Source organism: Daldinia childiae, assembly GCF_008694065.1.
Source record: "Daldinia childiae strain JS-1345 chromosome Unknown Scaffold4, whole genome shotgun sequence".
NCBI lineage: Eukaryota > Fungi > Ascomycota > Sordariomycetes > Xylariales > Hypoxylaceae > Daldinia > Daldinia childiae.
The window spans coordinates 925,526-944,208 of NW_022984645.1; the positions used below are offsets into that span (position 1 = coordinate 925,526).

An 18,683-nucleotide genomic window follows, 5' to 3' on the forward strand; every position below is an offset into this window, starting at 1 on the left:
GATAGTGTAGTAGCACATTCTACGTGTAGGTAAATAGCCCATAAGGCATATATAGCAGAGGTAGAAGCGCACCTGGGACTGGATATGCTATCCCATCGAACTAGCATATTTACGATAACCGTCATATACTCTAAAGTACGGCAGTAGATACTTAACTACCTGACCATGTTGTAATTATTGCAGATTACTCTATGTAAAGATGAGTAATACTAAATGGTAAAAACTAATATATATGGCACTCTAGCTACCAAGCTACCACTATCGCTTGTCAACGATAGGTTCTCCAGACAAAAAGGGAAGCAAGCATTAATAAATAAGAAGCAAACAGGTTCCTACGTATCTAGGGAAGATATGTCTACTGCAACATCTCGGATTACACCCCCTTCCGCAGCCGGGGCGTAAGATTCATTAAAAATACTCCAAAGCCACTTAACCGCTCTACCTTTCCCGTTCGCGATCTCGGACACATGTCCGCCCACAGTATTCCTCTCATACGTGATATCCGCCCCCCTACCGCAGAACCTCTCCACCAGCTGATCTGTCATATCTATCGGGCAAAATTCATCCCCGATAGCTTTGTATATAAACATAGGCATAGCCGGCACCCCACGAAACCCGCGTCTGCCCTCCACATTAAACACCTTGCGCAACACCGGGTCTTTCAGATCCGCGGCCCCGCCTATGAAATAGCCATAAATATCCTTCATCGCAAAAGCCCGTAATGAAGTGCTAAAATCAATGTCCTTGGCGCTGAGGAACTCGTCTGCAGTCTCCGGACGGAGCCGGCTGCGGACGTACGCCGCGGCTTCGGGATATTGCGACGTGGTCCCGAGCAGGGCGGCTACTAGGGAAACAGCGATAGGGCTCTTGTTTATCATGTCTATGCTATCTAAGAGAGGGTCTACTAGGCCTCCTACCACTACCCCGGAGATATCGAGCTCGGGGGCGTATTGAACCTGAAGTTCTGCGGCGGCCTCGGTGGCGATACTGCCGCCGCTGTAGCCCCACATAGTGGTAGTGATGCTGGCATCACCAGTCAACCGCGCCAAGTTGAGAACCGCACGAATTGAGTCAAGTGTAGCGTGTCCAGCCAGGACACTGGCACCGAAGGCCGCGTTGGGGCCTTCGAAATCGGGAGTATTGATAATCCAGCCTTGCCCAAGCAATTCGGTAAGCAGCGAGGTATTCGACTGAATGCCGAGATCAACATTTGACTGCAACTGTTCCTGGTTCAAGGTGTATGACGGGCTGGAGTCAAGATGGACCGTATTGTAGGCGAATTGGTAAGACAGCATAGCCGTCTTTCCCGAAGGGGAGACATAGAAAGATTTAGGAACGAGTAACGTAGTAACGGCCCAAGAAGGCCGGTAGCGTGAATCAGTAGTGCGGTAGAGTATATTATACGAAGCCGAGCTGTTACCAATAAAAGTAAGAATACCTGGTGCAGGACGTATCCTGAGGATAGTACCGGGATCTTTGGTTTCAAACCCGTTCGGGGCCTTGTACCACGGGTCTTTACTAGGAGGCAACGGTTGAGATGCCGGACCCGCCCCTTGGAATATGGAAGAGCCTGATTGCTGCGGGACTTCACGAAGACCAAACAGCCAGCTTAGAGGGCGCACGTCGGCGCCACCTGATTCTTTAATAGGTGATGGCATAGTAGTATGATGATGTCTCTGTATATGGTTATAAAGATAGTACAACAGGCCTTCACACTACTCGTCAGACATATGCCGAGGGGGTAGCTAATATATATCATCGAGGTAGGTTGAAAGGAGTCGACTTATGCATACGCCTCTTCGAGTTCGATAATTTTTGGCCACTCGGGTCCGAATGTGAACGCCATCGGGCGCCACGAGGCCAATAGTGTCGATAAGATGGGTGATACACCCTGGTTAAGCTGGAAATTTCATTGGCTTATAGATAAATATTCACATGTAGGACTAAGACATTAGTCAATTGTTATAGGAGCAATATCATCATTAACCGGTGAGACATTCTTGTAAAATTACGACCAATGCTTTGATATCTAATCTGCTGTTGCGGTAACTCCAGTCTGCGATATATTTTACATCGAAGTAAACCCAGTCGGTGCAAGTGCAAGAGTAAGTTCAAAAAGGTCAACGCCGAAACACAGCTATGGATTCCGTAGTCCATTCTTCATTACTTTACACCCACCCTACGCTATACTCCCCACCTTAACAGAAACGACCCCTTGCAGGGTTAAATACCCTTCGCTTCAATATGTGCAGTACCTATCCTCTAACCCTACTATCTTGCTTGGCGCGGGGTGGCGGCGACCCTGTCCGAGATCTGCTAGCGCTGTAGCTGTACCTTCTTCTCTTTTTATCGACTGGGGTAGGTGACCGGCTATCGTATCGCGGCCTCTTCTTGGGAGCACTGCTGATAGAGCTAGTATTTCTACGTCGCCTCGGGGGTGATGATGGTGATCTGGAACGGCCCCGCTGCGGAGGTGGGGATCGAGATCGGGAGTAGCTCGAGCCACGGCGTGCTCGACGAGGAGGACTGACCGAGTATGATCCTCGTCTCGCTGGTGCCCTACGCGGTGGTGGACTCCGACTCGATGATGGTGGTCTTACTGCTGCTTTGCGAGGAAGCGAGCTACGGCTCCGTGAAGGCGTGTATGAACGAGATCGTGTGGAGCCGCGGTTACGGCTATACGAACGAGGCTTACCAGCTCCCCGTGCCGGCGGTGGGGTTACCGATCTGTACCGCGAATAATTGGAGTCACGACGACCACGGGGCGGGCTGGGGGAGGCAGAATATCTCTTGTTGGTCCGCTGCGGAGACGGGCTCCGAGACGAACTATACGAATACGATCGTGAGCGGGATGGGCTCCTACTCCTGCTATATGATGCCGATCTGGCTCGTCTGGGCGGTGTTTTAGATATCGATCGGCCTCTATCAAGAGCCCTTCGTGGCGGTGTACGAGATCTAGACCTAGACGAATAGGAGGAACCAGTATATGATGAATAACTAGACACGGAATCTGAGTCGGAATCATCGGCGGCAGGAGGTGCGGGGAGAGTTGGCTTCGGCATATTGGCCAAGTACTCTCTCATCTCCTCTGTCAAGGCGCCCATACCGATACTAGTAAAGTAGTTGATCGAGAATCGTACGTTACGGGGGTTGTCGCGTGGGAACAGGCCCATAAAGCTTTCTTGCAACATATCCTCTCGCATTCGTGCCTGTAACTTCGTCATACCGAGCTCTTCTGAGATTTCTTGGAATAGGATCTTGATGAAAATTCTGCTAGCAGAGGTCGTCTCCTCTTCGTTTAGATGTATGACAGACATGGCGTGCCATCCGATGGCGTCCGAACCAAACATATGACCAAAGAATCTTGCAATATTTCGTAGCCGATTTGTCTCGTACCGGTGAATTGTTTCATAATATTTTTCAAAGCTCTGAGTGAAAAGGTCGCACCATAGACGGTTGATCTTGGCAAACCTCTCCCCAATCAAGCCGAAAAACTTTGAATACGTCTTTTCCTGACTACAGCATTCCACCACCATAGAAGGTAGCTCTGGCTCCTGACCAGTTGGTAGGTTAATCTTCATAAGCTTATGGACGCATTCTTCGGGGTCCATGCTGCTCATAATAGTAAGGTAGATGGTTTTACGGAGATTAACAAGATCAGTGTTAGACTGATCCTTGATCTCCATGGCTTTTTGCTCCTCGTCTTCTTCCTCGGAGCTCTCATCCTCTTCATCATCTTCTTCGTCGTCGCTTCCCTCCCCAAGGATCTCAGCTCGTAGCCTCTTATAAGCTGCTTCATTTTCCTCCCATTCCGGATCAAATTTGAAGATGTTGAGCCCATCTTGGACGTCCAGGTCCGCGCCTAGGTCGATCTTATGTGTAATTTGGTCTTCCTCCTCGATTAAGTCTAGCTCCTCTTTGATCGCAGGGTTGTCCTTGAACTTGTCCTTTCGCACTTGGAATAAAACCTCAATCATGAATTGCACCCGCTTATCGATATCCGCCTCGTGAAGGATATTTCTGAATTGGTCAAAGACGATACCTGCAATGGCCGGGTTCATGTCTTCCAGATGCTGTCCCACTTCCTTCGTTAGACCAACGGCAATTTCTACGCTGTCATCCGTCGGTTTTTGTAATAGCAATATTAGCATCTGAGCAGCCAACATTTCGTGAACTACCTGTTGGTTGACCAGATGCGCAATGAACGTAGTCGATGATAAGCACACCGCCTTATCATTCCGCTTGAACGCTTTCCTGAATTGTACGACCAATCTCTTAACAAGCAGTTCACCAACCTGCGGTAACTTCGTGTTGACGATAGCCGCCATGGCTGCCAGAACCGGGGTAAATGGCAAACTTGCCGCTTGCGCCTTCATGATGCTTCTGCAAAAGAGTCCCCGTCCCCTGACTAAATTCTCCTGGAACAATTCCGGAACGATATGCTTAATGTTGGAGACGTTGACCTTATTGATAAGGCCGTTAATACTCTTCTTTAACGCCTCCCAAGCCATCCGCTGATATTCCTTGCTTGTCTTATCCGTGATCTGGGCCTGTAGCGCTCGCAGACGTGCAGGAGGGATATATGTTCCTCCCGATCGCATACCTAAAAGCTTCTGGTATCCGGCCTTTGCTGCCGCCTGCTTCTCCTCCTCGGTGGGCATCTTGGGCGGCGTGCGCTGACGAGGTGGCGAACGTTGTCGGGGAGGTGAGCGACGGCCGCGGTCGCGCGCAGGTCTATACGTATCACCACCATCGCGACGTTGACCACGATCAGGATCGCGACGGGGAGAGCGAGGAACGGGAACTTCGTTCGGCGATCGTTCGCCTAGGTGGCGCGTCTCGACTTCGGCCATCGTCTCTTACTACCCTAGTAGAATAAATTATATATGCTAGAGTAGCAAATTGATGACCCGGGGGCCGAGCTATAACTAACTAGTTAGTTATCCCCGCTGTCGGGAAAGTTGTCGTTGAAAAGGATAAAGTTGGCGATGATGGAAAAAAGTTGAAGTAGACAAGGGCAAATGTGAACGTGACGAAAGTTTGGACGAGGCTGGATAGCTATTGGGAAAGTGGGACCACTGGTAACACACCTGCATTTAGGTAGCTTGGCAGTATTATACATACATACAAGCCACATAATCAAGCCCCCGGACCTTAGACCACCTAGGTACCTAAAAGTTCTAATTGTTCCACTATTCCAATTCGCTATTCGTGTCGCGTCTCGTTTCGTTCCAGTCCATGGGAGATTTCGATTTTTAGCCAGGTCATCATCTAAACAGCAATAGGACTCAGACGAAGCCAATACCAACTATCTACTTATTAATTCACCACGTTCCTTACCTAAACCTAAAATCTATTCGTTTACTATCTTATAATCGACAATGGTACGTCTAATATCCCCTCTTTCATCTTTGACTTCATGCGCCCTGCGCTGTGCGTACCATACCATAATATAACCCCTTACTAATATTTAATCAATTTACAGCTCGGCACTCTCGTCGGTTTAGCCATGCTGGTGGCCGCCTCCGTCGTCTTTCTCTACTATTCGATCTGGACGTTGGCTATGGTACGGAAATATTATTTCCCCCTTTTCCATCTCAAACCGCAGTCTAACACATTTACGTATAGCCCTTCGTCGATTCAGACCACCCCCTCCACAACTTCTTCCCGCCGCGGGTCTGGGCTATTCGTTTACCTGTTATCCTCATCCTACTCGGATGCGCCGTTGTTGGCTCGTTCCTGAGCGTCGTCATGATCCGTAGCAACAGGAAGAAGGCTGCTAAGGCTAAGGCCGCAGCATCTAAGAAGAAGGCGTAGATGGTATTTGGCTTCGAAAATCGGAAAACATGTACTTGATATACATGGAGAAATTGGGCAAAGTTGGTCTTAATTGAACTCTACCTAGTTATGCCGTTGCAAGCGTTGCCTCTGAGCCAATTGGCTGATCTATGTTGCTAAATCTACATAATAAACTCCTAATGGTAAAAATGAACAATAATCAATACAGTTCACGTCCTGGAAGATGAATGCCAGAGGTGATTTGACGGTATCTAATTGAGTTGTGTTCTCAACTCCGTATTGATGGGGCTATATATTTCGTGTCTGCAATGCAATATGACTTTAGGTATGCAATAGAAGCCAATCCCACCGTTCCGTGCCTTCAGAATCCAAACCAGATAAGCGAGGGTCTAACAGGATGTATTCGCAGAGATAGCTTCGTCTATTGCCTCTCGCACATGTTTGCGCAGTCTGAGAATCAAACTCCCGTGTTGAACCGAGACGCCTATACAAGTAACAAGGTCAATTCCTCCAAATTCGGCATCTACCTCAAACTCTCTGGTCCGCAAAATCAAGTACTTCGCAATCATCTTCAAAGAATCCGTCTTCGTCGGCGTCCGTAGATCTATTACCGCCTCTACGCCGTCGGGTCGTAACTACGATTTGCTCATCGTTCTCGCCAACCTGCAGGACCCGCTCCATTGCCGAGGCGGGTAGGGCACGGTGGTCATCGACGCTGGTACTGATATCCTCTTCAACGAAGTGTACTATTCCTACGTTCATCCTGTCCACGTTTAAGGCTTCTCCGAAAGCCCATGGCTGTTTCGGAGGTGTCCAGGACCGCCGAGCTTTGCCGCCCCTCGTCGTATCCTCCAGGGTTGTAGCCTGGAGAAGTTCAGATGCAGAAGTTGCAGACCCGTCACCATATAAATATAGCCCCACCCGCCTATCAGTATGGAACGGCTGATAGGGCGCACTAGACTCTATCTCAGCTTGCGGGATGAAAGTCTCGGGACTATATTCGGCGTCGGTAAGTTGTGGTCGGGGGTTGAAAACCAAAGTGTTGCCACCATCATGTTCTTGGTTAATGGGGTCAAGATCCTCGATAGGGTCGATAATCTGCTTGATAGACGGCGCAATCAAATCATCAGGCAAGTGGTTCAATTTGAAATCCCTGTACTGATTACCACGCTGGAAACGAGATTTGTCCTTTCCGGCCGTTGGCCTTCTGCTTTTTCCTGGAAAAGTCCTAACTAAACCATCCCCTAATACGAACAGGGTGTGATACTTCTTGCCAGTAATCCACGTCGCGCAAAACGGGCCAGGCAACATGCTACCCGGTGGTAAGCTGACACGGTTCTCGCCTGTGTGGCGTAGCTGGCTGATGGCGGTCCCCGCGTTCCCCAAGGAATGGCTAATTCCTGCAGCAAGTACCTTACCTCCATATCCAGCGCGGTCCATGATAGTAGCCGGCGTTTGCGAGTTTGAGCTCGTACGCCGATGGCGGGAAGTCAAAGTCCGAGTGGCACCATAAGCAGAACTAAGTGCATTTGATGCCAGCGAAACTGCCGAGGGTGCATTTTCAGGACCCGCGGGTAATCCATCCTCGACTCTAACCCGGCGACGAGGAGGAGGCCAGGTGAACGCACTCGGAGGCATATCGAGCAAGTGTACTGTGCCTCTCTCGGTCACCATCGCGGCTCGCTCTCCGTTTGGCCTCGCCCACGCTACATCAACGATACGAGCGACAGTCATCCGTGAAAACTGCGCGACCTGCCTTACTCGTGTCGTGTGGCCATTAACCAATTGCGGATTTTGCAAGGCCGAAGATTTCGTGTACTGAATACGCATCAGATCCCACACTGTCTGCACATCTCCTTTGCTGCTCGCAGTGAATATGGATAGACCAGCCGGAGAGAACGACAAAAAGCTACAACCAAGTGGTGCTTTGAATGTAGTAACGTGGTGAAGTGCGGCTGAGTTCGACAAGCCCTGTAGGTCTAAAATCGATACTAGGCCCGGTTCCTTAGACACCGCCTGACCGGGAATGCCGTAAGTTGGAGGGAATTGTGATGCATCTTGTCTTCCCGAGTACCCCCCATTCCAAGGCGGTGAGCCCATCTGAGACTGGCGAGATTGTGCTTGCTGGCCAGGCTTGGACCAGTAGTTTTTCCATAACTGAGCCGACTGCTTCGTAACCCACCGAGCTCCTTGGATGAAATCCTGGGTGGTTTCTCTCATTATACGGTTCATGACGCCATCGGGAACGGGCTGATCGACATCCGAACTCTCATTTGGCAAGATGGGAGGAGCAAGGGTCGCTAAGCCGGGCGCTTTGCCTTCTAGCGGTACCGGAATGTACGGGTTGAGTGATTTCTGAGGTGAAGGCGCTGGTGGACAATATGCCAGCCACCTACCGTTGATTGCAACGATAGGCATCTGCGGGCGTTTTCCAGCGGGGAGCGGGCTTTGGCTACCATCCTTCTCAGGGGTTGAACCTCCGCTCAAACTTGTCCATACCTTACCCACGCAGCAAAATTGACACCCGGGGTCTTGCTCGCATTTTGTCTGCCGGTATATCCAGCACTCACCCGTGACCCCTGAAGAAATCAGAACGCTCCCAGCATCGGCGCGAAGTTGAAAAGCACCAGCTGGTGGCGGACTTCTGAAGACAGGGTTTGTCACTAGAGTCTTGATGGGCGTTTTTGGTGCCTGCAGGAGTACATCAACAAGCCTGTTGGTTGTTAGAGAATATATCTCGACGGTAGTCTGATAGGCGTCTATTATTGGTAGCGTCTTTCCAATGCTGATTTGTCGCTGGTTGCTATCCGACTGGGGCGTATGAATACCATCCAGCCGGGGACTGGACGACTCATTAGAGTGGTGGTCAACAGCTATCTCGGGGATCGCCAATGGTACCACCGGTCCATGAATGACAAGAGCAATTAAAGGAAATATGCCGTACGGATCCGACATGCCATTCCAGGGTAAAATCTTTGCATTATAAACACCACCCCGCAGTCCTTTCAAACTAGCAAGTGGTTCTACGGCATGCTTTGTAGCACTGTAAATATCGATGCCACCTTCGTAGCCCGCAAGAACAACATTATCGCTGCCCGACGTCTGAGCCCCGCTTGGGTTGGGAAGAGTGTCAAATCCGAAATAAAAGCCCCTCTCGCCCGGTTTCAAGCCAGCTTTGCCATTCAAATCAAAGTCGATATCAGGAGCACCGTAGAAGTGAGCTTGAGGCTGGTGAGGTAACGGCGGATGAGACCCAATCCGAGGTGGCAGATATGGTGAATGCATCGAACTTCTTCGCACTCCAGGGGGCGATGACGCCTGAGACCGGATGTCATTCGTGGGATAATGTGCATCTAGCTGGAAGCTCAAAGGTCGCCTAATGCCAGTAGGGGGGGAAGCAGAATAAGCATGACCATTTACGAAGTGTTGTCGTTGTTGCTGCGCACTCCAGGCATATGGTAAGGACCGCGGATCCTCGTACGAAGAAGGTTGGGTTGGTGGAGAGTCGCCCATGATACTTATCAAGTTTGACGGCGAACCAGCCAAGGGCCCCATCGCGCGCGCCCAGTCATTAGCACTCGGGGCCGTACTAGCAGATACAGAGGTTGTTGAAGCCGCATCCAACATCGGGGAGAACGCTGCATTGCCGTTCGTGGGTATGGATGCGGGAACTGTAGGTTTCAGCTCCGGAGACGCCAGAGGGGAGTCAAAGGGCGGAGATGCATCGCTGGCATTATTGCTGCTACTAAGTTACAGTTAACACACCAAGTTCCATTTACAGCCGGATTACATCCCAAGAGACCAACGAATCGACAGCTTGCTCGATAACGACTGGATAGGAGGTACGGGGTACGTACGAGAATTTAGCCCCATGTCTCGTCACCGCTGCGACAACCCCGCCACTTTCTTTAACATTCTTATCCTTCTTCTTTGAACCTGAGATATCACTTCCGGTAAGTTTTTGGGATCGTTTATTACGACTCTTTTTCCCCACGGAGGAGGACGAGGTCGGAGAGGTATCGCGGGTAGACGAACCGGGCATAGGGTGGTGCTAGCAGGACAGCCGGGGCAGTTTCCTGCTCGCCAGCGGAGGAGCTCGATAAGGAGCTCAACTCAGAATGCAGGGGTCGCAACGAATATCGCGAGCGGAGTAGGTCAAAAAAGGGAAAAAGAAGAGTCAAGGCAGTATCGCAAATAAGTTGAGCGTCGGTTTAGGTTAATACGTCGAAGAGTTCAATGTTGATTCGACGACTCGTCGGAGGGACAAAGACACACAAGCGCGTTGTACGCGATCGACACCGAGGCTAGGTTTAGGAGGGGGAAGCACAAAGGAGAAGAAGACGCAGGCAGCCGAACAAGACGGCAGGGAATTATTACTATTTTGTAAGGTCTTTCATAGACGATGTTATCAAAAGATTATTGTCAGCGCTGCTGTATAGTATGTACGTATTTAGAAAGAAGGGTATCGAATCTATCAGAGTATTTGTCCAAATATGTCATGTAGTTGTCAGAAGAAAGGGTATCATTAGTTGCTGAGATACTGAGTTGCTGAGTATGTAGATGTAGGTAAGGTATGTATAGAGGGAGAACCGAACCGAGGGGAGGGGGGGGAGAATTGAGGTCAGGAACCTTGTAAGATACTATGTACATAAGGTACTTCCTCAGGAACGAGACCTAAATGTAGACGTGTACGCATGTACGTGATAAAAGCACCTGAATCAATTGATACCAGTATATATGTTATGTAAGTACCGAATCAGTGCCGCTTTAACAGGAAGTACATTGCATAGATTGCATAAAACAGTACCATCTCTTTCCGTTTTGGCTCTGACGTGAAATATGTTATCTCCGTTTCTTTTATAATAGGTAGTTAACTAGCAGGTAACTATCATATCTTTCTATGTAAGTCCTTCATAAATAGCTGATCAATTACCTACTCCATTGACTATCTAACCTACTTGACTTATGTATGTATGTTGCTATTAAGGCTACTTCATCTTGCGTTGCATATTCAATCTACGTCACCAGAGCCATGTCATCAGTGCCAGTGCCAGGCATTCCGACGGGCTCGATGAATTAACCAGATGGTCTACATGCTCTCGGCAAGTGACTCAGGTCCGCTGAAAGACCAACGAGCAACTCGTTCCGGCAAACTGCAGCTCGGAAACAGAGACTTACATATTCCGTTAACATCTATACGATATTTTTACATGATAAGTTATAAAAATCGACGATGTACATAATCTTTACCAAATAGCAAAAAGATATATCCAATTACGGATATCAGGAGTTATGACAAGAGTGGGATTCGAACCCACGCGTTTTGCAACACTTCGATCCCCTTTTTACAAGGTTAAGTTTGGTAAACTTGAGCGAAGCTCCATAGACCGCTCGGACATCTTGCCTTGGGTATAGAATATTTCTAGGGCTAATATTGTTCTATATTCATTCGAAGCTATCATCGTGGGGTTCCCATTCTCATAAGAGCTAGCCTGTTAACTAATGTCGGCTAAGAGAAACTATCACTTCTCAACAAACACTCCCAACCGTTAGCTTACCGATCTAGACCGTTTTTTGCTATCCGTTCTCACGTATTATCATTTATAAGTAATTATTATGAGTCAAGGCATGTGACTGATAACACAAGCGGCAACGGCATTAAACGGTAGGTATGTATCTGAATGTGTACATACAATCAAGATGCCTGGAGAGGGGAACTGATACTAATAATCAACAGGGGTAAGTATACGTATAAGTTACTAATCCGGTAAATTCTAGCCTGTAAATAGGCGCGATAGGCACCATGTGGAGGGTATGCTGGGGTTTGGGGGTTGTTAGAAGCAAGGAACAAGGATAAATGTGTATATTGTTAGATATGTAATATGTACCCTGTATGCATTAGGTACCCTTTAGGTTACATTGTACCTACCTACATGTATCATAAAATGGTACAATGCAGAACACTACAGCGCATAATTCGCATAATTCAAGACCGGTTAGAATGCTAACAAGGTACATGGTTGATAAAGACGGATGATAAAGGGGATCCAGCTCTTCCACTTCCCCATTGTCCAAAAGATGCACATGCACAAGCACAACCCAGCTGCGAGAAGCCCCTCACTATGCCCAGCCTGGCAGCCGTGGCAGCATGGGAATGCTCAAGTGGATCAAAATAAGACAATACAGCTGGGGAGGGGCCTTCAACTGACAGAGCTTACCCTTGTCTTACATATGAACAATAATCTATGTATGGAATACGGAATATCAGTGAATGATGCCTCGATGCATTCATGTGAATTTCCCTTATCAGCAGCTCCAATACTACGTCATCGGTTCTTTACAACGTGAAACTCCGAAAAAGGACTTCCTTCAAAAGAAAACAAAAAGGGGGTAAGACGCTGGAAATACCCAAGTCATGTAAATACATCATTAAAGAATCAAAAGAAGACAATTCGTAAAAGGGGCACATTCAAGGTCACGGACCAACAATTTAAATAATGATGATACACTATTTGCTCCGAATGATTTCATCACGGGACTTCGTCGTCATCCATCATCCATAGCCCCCTGCCAGCCACCTATCTTACTATCTTAGGTAGATTCAAGCTTCTCCCACCGCTCTCTTCCCGACCCAACCCGCCATCGTGATCAAGGCGTCTTCCGTGGGGTGTACAAGCAAGATCAGCTGACACCTAGCTGAAGAACCATATGCGCGCTAGGCACAAGACTATGTATGTATTCTGCTATTTCTAGAACAGTTACGAAGTAGTTTCTCGTTAAAAGTCTGGTGTGCTGAACATCCGCCTGGGTCAAGTATATAACACATAAGACTCAAGTCAGGCACTCAGGGCGCAGCAGGTAGGTTTCGCAATTTCAATAAACTCAAAGCGTCCATCATGACAAAACTCATATTATTGCATCATCCCGGCGCCTAGCAATAGACGGATCAGACGGGATTCCCTACCTACCAACCCGCGCAATTATACCATCCGAGTACCCACGTACCTAGAGCCTACCAGGAATACATGTATGATTTATTATATAGGATACCAAGAGCAGCAATCAGAAGAAATAATACAGACCAGATGCGAATGAGCCTGCGCACTCCGAGCTATCCGTCGTGGGTATCGAGTTTCTTATGCAGATAGACTTGATAGAGCTTATACTTCAGTTCTCCCTGTTCCTCTTTTAGGATCGCGCGCGCCGCCCACGTTATCTCATGGGTCTCGAGCTTCTCCCCGTTCGAAATTAACGTTCCTTCGATCATATATTGAACGGCCGGTTTTTCGCCTTCGTTGTAAGCCGTCTCTGGATAGAACGTTGCTGGATACACCGCCAAAGGTCTATGTTTTCGCGCCTGCACTCCTTCCCACATTCCCTTACGCATTTGACGAATATCTATGCCAGTAGCCTCCGTATTAGCTTCCAGGTATGTTCCTAAAAATAAAAAATAAAATAAAAATTATATTTTCACTAGATCTTGCCTACTCTCAGTTCCCACCGCCATCTTATCACCTATGATAACGATACCATCGGAGAGGAAGGATTTTACCCAATCCTCATCCTTTGATCTGTCGTCAGATATAGCGTAGAACTGCGATATGAAGTTCTTGACTTTCTCATCAACCGGGTGATCGATTGGAAATAACGGCGTATAGTCATCGGAAGCCGCCATTATGAAGAGAGGTTTCGAGAAGTGAGCGTAAGTACCTACTTAGGCGACAAAATTTGAGAGAAATAATTTAGGATGATAGATCAAGAGAAACTTAAAACGTTTGTTTTAATCATGAGAACCAAGTAACCTAACCTAGATAGCTATCAATGATATTCAAACGAGGTAGCTTTTATCTTGCATGAGGGGTATTTACTAAGCACTTCATCGTCGGGATTCATATTCCCGACAGAAGTATATCGGGTATAGGAGTATTCTGGGTTTCAATTACTATTCTCGAACTATCCTCGAAGCATCGACCAAACCACCCTAACCTCTGGACAACTATCTATTTATCGTAAACGAGAAATATTTCTCTGTGTAATCATGCAAGGTTAAAGCAACCAGTTCTCCGACAGAAATTTTTGCAAATACCTAGCATTTGGAGTTATAAGCCAACATCATAGCCCCGGATGTCTGCAGGCCGGCTGCAACTGAGCAATTCGACCGGTATCATCCACAACATGAGGCTTTGCTAGTTCTTAAGGCATTTTAGAACTTCCAAGTTCAGGCAGTCTCGAGAATATTATGCTCTTAAGTGGATAGGCTAAAGAAACGTGTGATAGTAGTAGACACAAATAGAAATTGGATACTCCATGTTGGCGACGGTACGAGTAAACCACGAACGTGATGCTATAACGTGTATATAAGAATCTCAACGCTCTTGATTTGTACAAAATACTCTGGCCCTTTGAATCTGCCGAACCATCCAGAACTTTGCCCTCTTGAATGGTATATGTGTTAGCATGATATCCCAGATCCGCGGGTCGCTAGATTAGCACATGCTAAAACTAATCAAGGCTGGGCATTCGACAGTCTGCTGAGTAGTAGACAAGGACTGAATTAAAAGTCAGATAAACGACATCGGGTATCAGTAAAGAGGAACGCATGCCGAATGGAAACAAAGATGACGAGAATTGTAGGGGCGTGAGCCGTAATGCTCGAATTGTTATAAGTAGATTAGCGGTGAGGATCAAGCATTACATCTTAACACCTCGCGAAGTCACTTCTCCCCTTCCTCCGATATTTAGCAGTTTACGACACTCAGGGCAGTACCACTTCGTCGTGCGTGCTGGTATCTCAGACAGTCCCACGCACTCAAGGTGGAACCATTCTTGCTTGCAATTCTGTAGGTGGGGGTTGGTTAGTTTCTTTTTGCGTGCTTTCTCGTCACCACGTGCTGGGGTTGCAGTAGTCTTTGTTGCGCTCACATCTACGTTATCGCACTGTATCATAGTGCCGAAGCTGACTCTGTTGCAGAGGCAGTATCTGGGTTCGTCGGGGTCGATGACATTGCCATCGTCGTCCACCTCTACCTCTACTTCCTGCTCGGCCTGCTGGCTTGCACCCCTCTCCTTCTTAGGATTACCGCCGCGAGCCTTCTTACGTGGCGCTGCCTTGCGCTTTCCTATAGCGCTAGTGCCGCCCGAGTTCGTAGTCACGACGCCTGGAGCAGGTCGCTTAGTACGTTTGCTAGGCTGACGCAATTCTGGAGCAGGGGTGTTTCTAGCGGTGCTCGTACGGCGAGGCCGTTCGGCCGCAAAGGTTGGAGGAGGCTCCTGGCTCGCAGCTTTCCCGCGTGAAGTAGGCCGACGTACGGGGATAGGCTGGGACTCGGGAGCAGGCGTGGTTGCAGGCGTATTATTTTGAGAACTCGACTGCCTATGGTTAGCTGAAACCGGAGCCGGAGCTGGTTGAATATTCTGTCTAGTTTCCCGTTTGGGCATTTCCCGAATCGGAGGGGGAATAGGCGTGGTCGAGGTCTTGATAGGAGGTGGAATAGGAGTCTCCGCCGGTGGCTTGACGGGTATCGTCGTAGCAATATTAGATGGCGGAGCTGGACTCGTCGCTGCCGAGGAAGCAGCAGACCGAGTAGTCATAATAGATGTATCAGAAGAAACTGGAACAGGTACTGGTACCGGCGTCTTTGACGTAGCAGCCACCTGGGGAATCTTGCCGAGCTGCGGGACAGGGACCGGGACCGGAGTCTCTGTTGGCGCGGTAGATACAGTAGGCGCGGGTAGCGGAGGCGGCACAGAGGGCGGCCGAGGAGTTAACTGGGGCAACGGAACAGGCGTCTCAGTTTTGGTCCGCTTTAGTGGGGGTCTCTCGGGCTGGCTGGGCGTCTGGCTAGGCGGCTGATTCACCGGTAAGCTCTGAGCTCCCTCGGGTTTCTCTGCAACGGGAGTTTCCGACATCGAGTTACGCTTTCGCTTCCTAGTCTTGGGCTTATTGGCCTTGCCTTGATTTTGGCTCGTCTCAGGGGCTTTATCCTGCGCACTACCGTTTACAGGCGGGGAATCTTCGTGGCTAAGGAACATGCGAGCAGCTTCTACCATTTTCCTAGCTGATTCTTCTGCTTCCTCGGCAGCGATCCTTGCCATTGATTCACGTTTCAGCTTCTTGGCCTCATTTAATTTCATACCGCGGTTGCTTAACTGTACCTCGTCTGCTGTCAAAGCCTCGGCACTAATAGCACCTTCGGGGGGGTGCTTTGCCCCGGACTCGGCGTCAACCACCGGAGTAGGAAGGGTAGCTTCAAACGGTTTTCCCTCCTCCTCAGCTTGTTTTTGGGCAGCCCTATATGCTTCGACGCCACGACCCAAATTTTTCAGCTCTCGAGCTATCATGGTATCGCTGGGATTCCATACAGCATTTTTCTTCATCCTCTTGCGTAACTTAGCAAGTTCATACGGAGTTAGTTGGAGCCATGGGGCGTCGGCGCTGCCGGGAACAGCGTTCTCGGGGGGCGGCTGAAGTTGCGCCAATGCAGTACTTGTAGACATCATGGGAACCGCATTATCAGATCGATTAGCTGGAGTTCGAGGTGGTCGCGGTGGCTTCGGAAGCTTCTGCTTGGGGGGCTTAGGAGACTTTGGGAGCTTGACCACCTTAATACGTGTCGACGGAGTTGCAACTCGCCTAGGAGGTGACATGGGTATATCCTCCTCCTCTTCTTCAGAGCTCTCATCGCTCAAGGAGCTGTAAGAGTTGAAGTCTATTTCGTAAGGCGCAAGCACCTCTCCCGGAACAGTGATTCGAGGTGGCCTCTGGATCTTTTGCCCGTTGCTGTCAAGCCGAAGTGTGATCTTAGGGGTGCGAACTGTTTGTGGGGACTTAACCTGGGAGGGACTCTTTTGTTCCTCGGCGGTAGGATAGTTGTCGCGCATTGCCAGTAGTTTCGCGTGTATAGTCTTAGCTCGGTTATAGTGTCTAATCACGTTCTCGTGAATACGGACGGCCTCGGCGTGGGAGAATACGCGCGAACTAACAGCGCGATTCAGATTCTCGGATATATCTTTTCGTAGCTGGACCGGTGCAGGACGTTGGTCGGCTGCGAGTGTCGGTAGTTTTGCCCATGCGGTAGTAAGGTCATTCACAGTAGCTGATGCATCGATATAGGCTTGGTCAAGCTTTCCAATTAGGGTAAGAGATCGCATCATGTCGGATGGGAGATATTCTGTAAAATCGAGGAAATCGGTTTTGATTCCCCGAATTCTAGGAAGATGGGGTTGCAAATCTCGGCTGAATCGATTCACATACGCCTAGAATTACTTTACGGCTCGCCCTATTAACAATTGAAAATGTGAACTACCTATGAATGGCTCAAATGCATTTCGACGCGCCGGCAATTATGAAAGTGATTGTGAATACGAGCCCTACAAAATGTTGAAATAACAAGGCTTGAGACTGTCTTATACTGACAAACGGCATGTCGTATTCGCAGCTTATTCACATGCGTACGTACATACCATAGTTTATAGACATCAAGTAACCTCCCAAGATGTTAGTTACTTTCACCCTGCTCGGACCGCTCCTGTCGCTAGTAAGTGGCATGATCCATGGCAAACGGCAATATGAGAGACGACCAATCATCTTAGAAAAATCCGGTGGATTCACTACAGGAGGAAGAATCATCGAAAGCCCAATCTTCCCAAATCAGACCCTCTCCTGTGACCATGGGTATATGGAATACTTCATCCCATGGAGGTCTCGGAAAACAAGTCTCGTCATGTGGCACAGTTCCACCACGCAAGTATGGCAGAACCGTTGGGACGGTGGCGAAGGCTACAAGGACATGTTCTTACGCCGCGGCTACCCCGTCTACCTCTGGGACGGGCCTCGGGTTGGTCGGGCTAACTGGGCTTGCGAGCCGTACCGCTATACGCCATTGTATCAAGACAAAGGCAATTTCGTAGCTTGGAACTTCGGGCCCTCCTACCCTAACTTTTGGCCGGGGGTCCAGTTTCCAACTAAGGACGAAGAGGCATGGCATCAAGCAACAAGCTCTCGTTACCTCGAGTTCGACTCGAACGCAAATATACATCTACAGTCACAAGCCGCGGCCGTCGCAGCAGACTCGGGCAAAGTTGGTGACAGCATCGTGTACCTCACCAACTCAGCAGCCGGTCTACGTGCTCAGATGACAGTTGCAAAAAGCAACTTGACAAATATCAAGGGCATAGTCGCCTACGAAAGCTATGGTTGCGTATTTCCCGACAACGTCAACATTACAGCTGGCGAGCCTTTCGGACCGATGGTTGTGCCCCTCGAAGACTTCAAGAAGCTGGCAAAGCTCGAGGCTATTCAGTTCGTATGGGGAGACCATAGGAAAGAAGCATTTCCTTTTCTTCAGCAAACGAGGCGGGCAGCCAAGCTCATCAACCTTTATGGTGGAAATGCCAAGGTCTTCCTCCTACCCAAAGATGGGGGACTTAGTGGAAATACCCATATCGCGTTTGCGGATATGAACAACGACGAAGTGGCCGATCTTCTAGATGATTTTCTCGAAGAGCATGATCTCGACGCTTACCAAGATAAGACCGAAAGTGTCAGCAATGTGATTCAAGAGTAATGGTAGTTATACAGTGAAATTTTCGGCTGCAGGTGTCCTATCAATCCTAAGATATTTAGACATGAGTTAAAGTACCTAGTAGAAGCACAGTAAGTTTCATTGAACCATCCATCAATGCCTCAGGCTTAGCCGTACTAGTAAGTCAAGGCGACGATACTGTTTTACTATCATTATACTATTATTATTTATTCTTAATGAATGAAAGGGACGGTCTTCACCTGATAGGCATCTCACGTTGGAGCATTTGGCTACCTGTTATTATCGTTTTTAATGGTATCCCGTATTAATTAATGGGTTTGATATCGTCAGTATATTTTC

At 48.7% G+C, this 18,683-nt stretch overlaps 5 protein-coding genes across 5 annotated transcripts; 2 read left to right on the forward strand and 3 right to left on the reverse strand.

Annotated features, from left to right (window-relative positions):
- Positions 1–332: 332 nt before the first annotated feature.
- On the reverse strand, positions 333–4,853 carry GL218_04571 (Pre-mRNA-splicing factor cwc22; the record flags this gene model as incomplete). Its single annotated transcript, XM_033581188.1, has 2 exons — positions 333–1,633; positions 2,696–4,853. The coding sequence occupies 2 exons, from the start codon at positions 4,851–4,853 to the stop codon at positions 333–335; spliced, it is 3,459 nt and encodes a 1,152-aa protein (XP_033435840.1).
- Positions 4,854–5,381: 528 nt separating this feature from the next.
- On the forward strand, positions 5,382–5,817 carry GL218_04572 (Dolichol phosphate-mannose biosynthesis regulatory protein; the record flags this gene model as incomplete). The annotated part of the gene is made up of 3 exons (XM_033581189.1): positions 5,382–5,384; positions 5,486–5,566; positions 5,629–5,817. 3 exons carry the CDS (start codon positions 5,382–5,384, stop codon positions 5,815–5,817), a joined length of 273 nt encoding a protein of 90 aa, XP_033435841.1.
- A 510-nt stretch (positions 5,818–6,327) lies between these two features.
- On the reverse strand, positions 6,328–9,841 carry GL218_04573 (uncharacterized protein; the record flags this gene model as incomplete). Its single annotated transcript, XM_033581190.1, has 2 exons — positions 6,328–9,544; positions 9,657–9,841. The coding sequence occupies 2 exons, from the start codon at positions 9,839–9,841 to the stop codon at positions 6,328–6,330; spliced, it is 3,402 nt and encodes a 1,133-aa protein (XP_033435842.1).
- Positions 9,842–14,490: 4,649 nt separating this feature from the next.
- GL218_04574 (Inhibitor of growth protein 4) lies at positions 14,491–16,953 on the reverse strand (the record flags this gene model as incomplete). The annotated part of the gene is made up of 1 exon (XM_033581191.1): positions 14,491–16,953. One exon carries the CDS (start codon positions 16,951–16,953, stop codon positions 14,491–14,493), a length of 2,463 nt encoding a protein of 820 aa, XP_033435843.1.
- A 341-nt stretch (positions 16,954–17,294) lies between these two features.
- On the forward strand, positions 17,295–18,365 carry GL218_04575 (uncharacterized protein; the record flags this gene model as incomplete). Its single annotated transcript, XM_033581192.1, has 1 exon — positions 17,295–18,365. The coding sequence occupies one exon, from the start codon at positions 17,295–17,297 to the stop codon at positions 18,363–18,365; it is 1,071 nt and encodes a 356-aa protein (XP_033435844.1).
- Between the last annotated feature and the right edge of the window lie 318 nt (positions 18,366–18,683).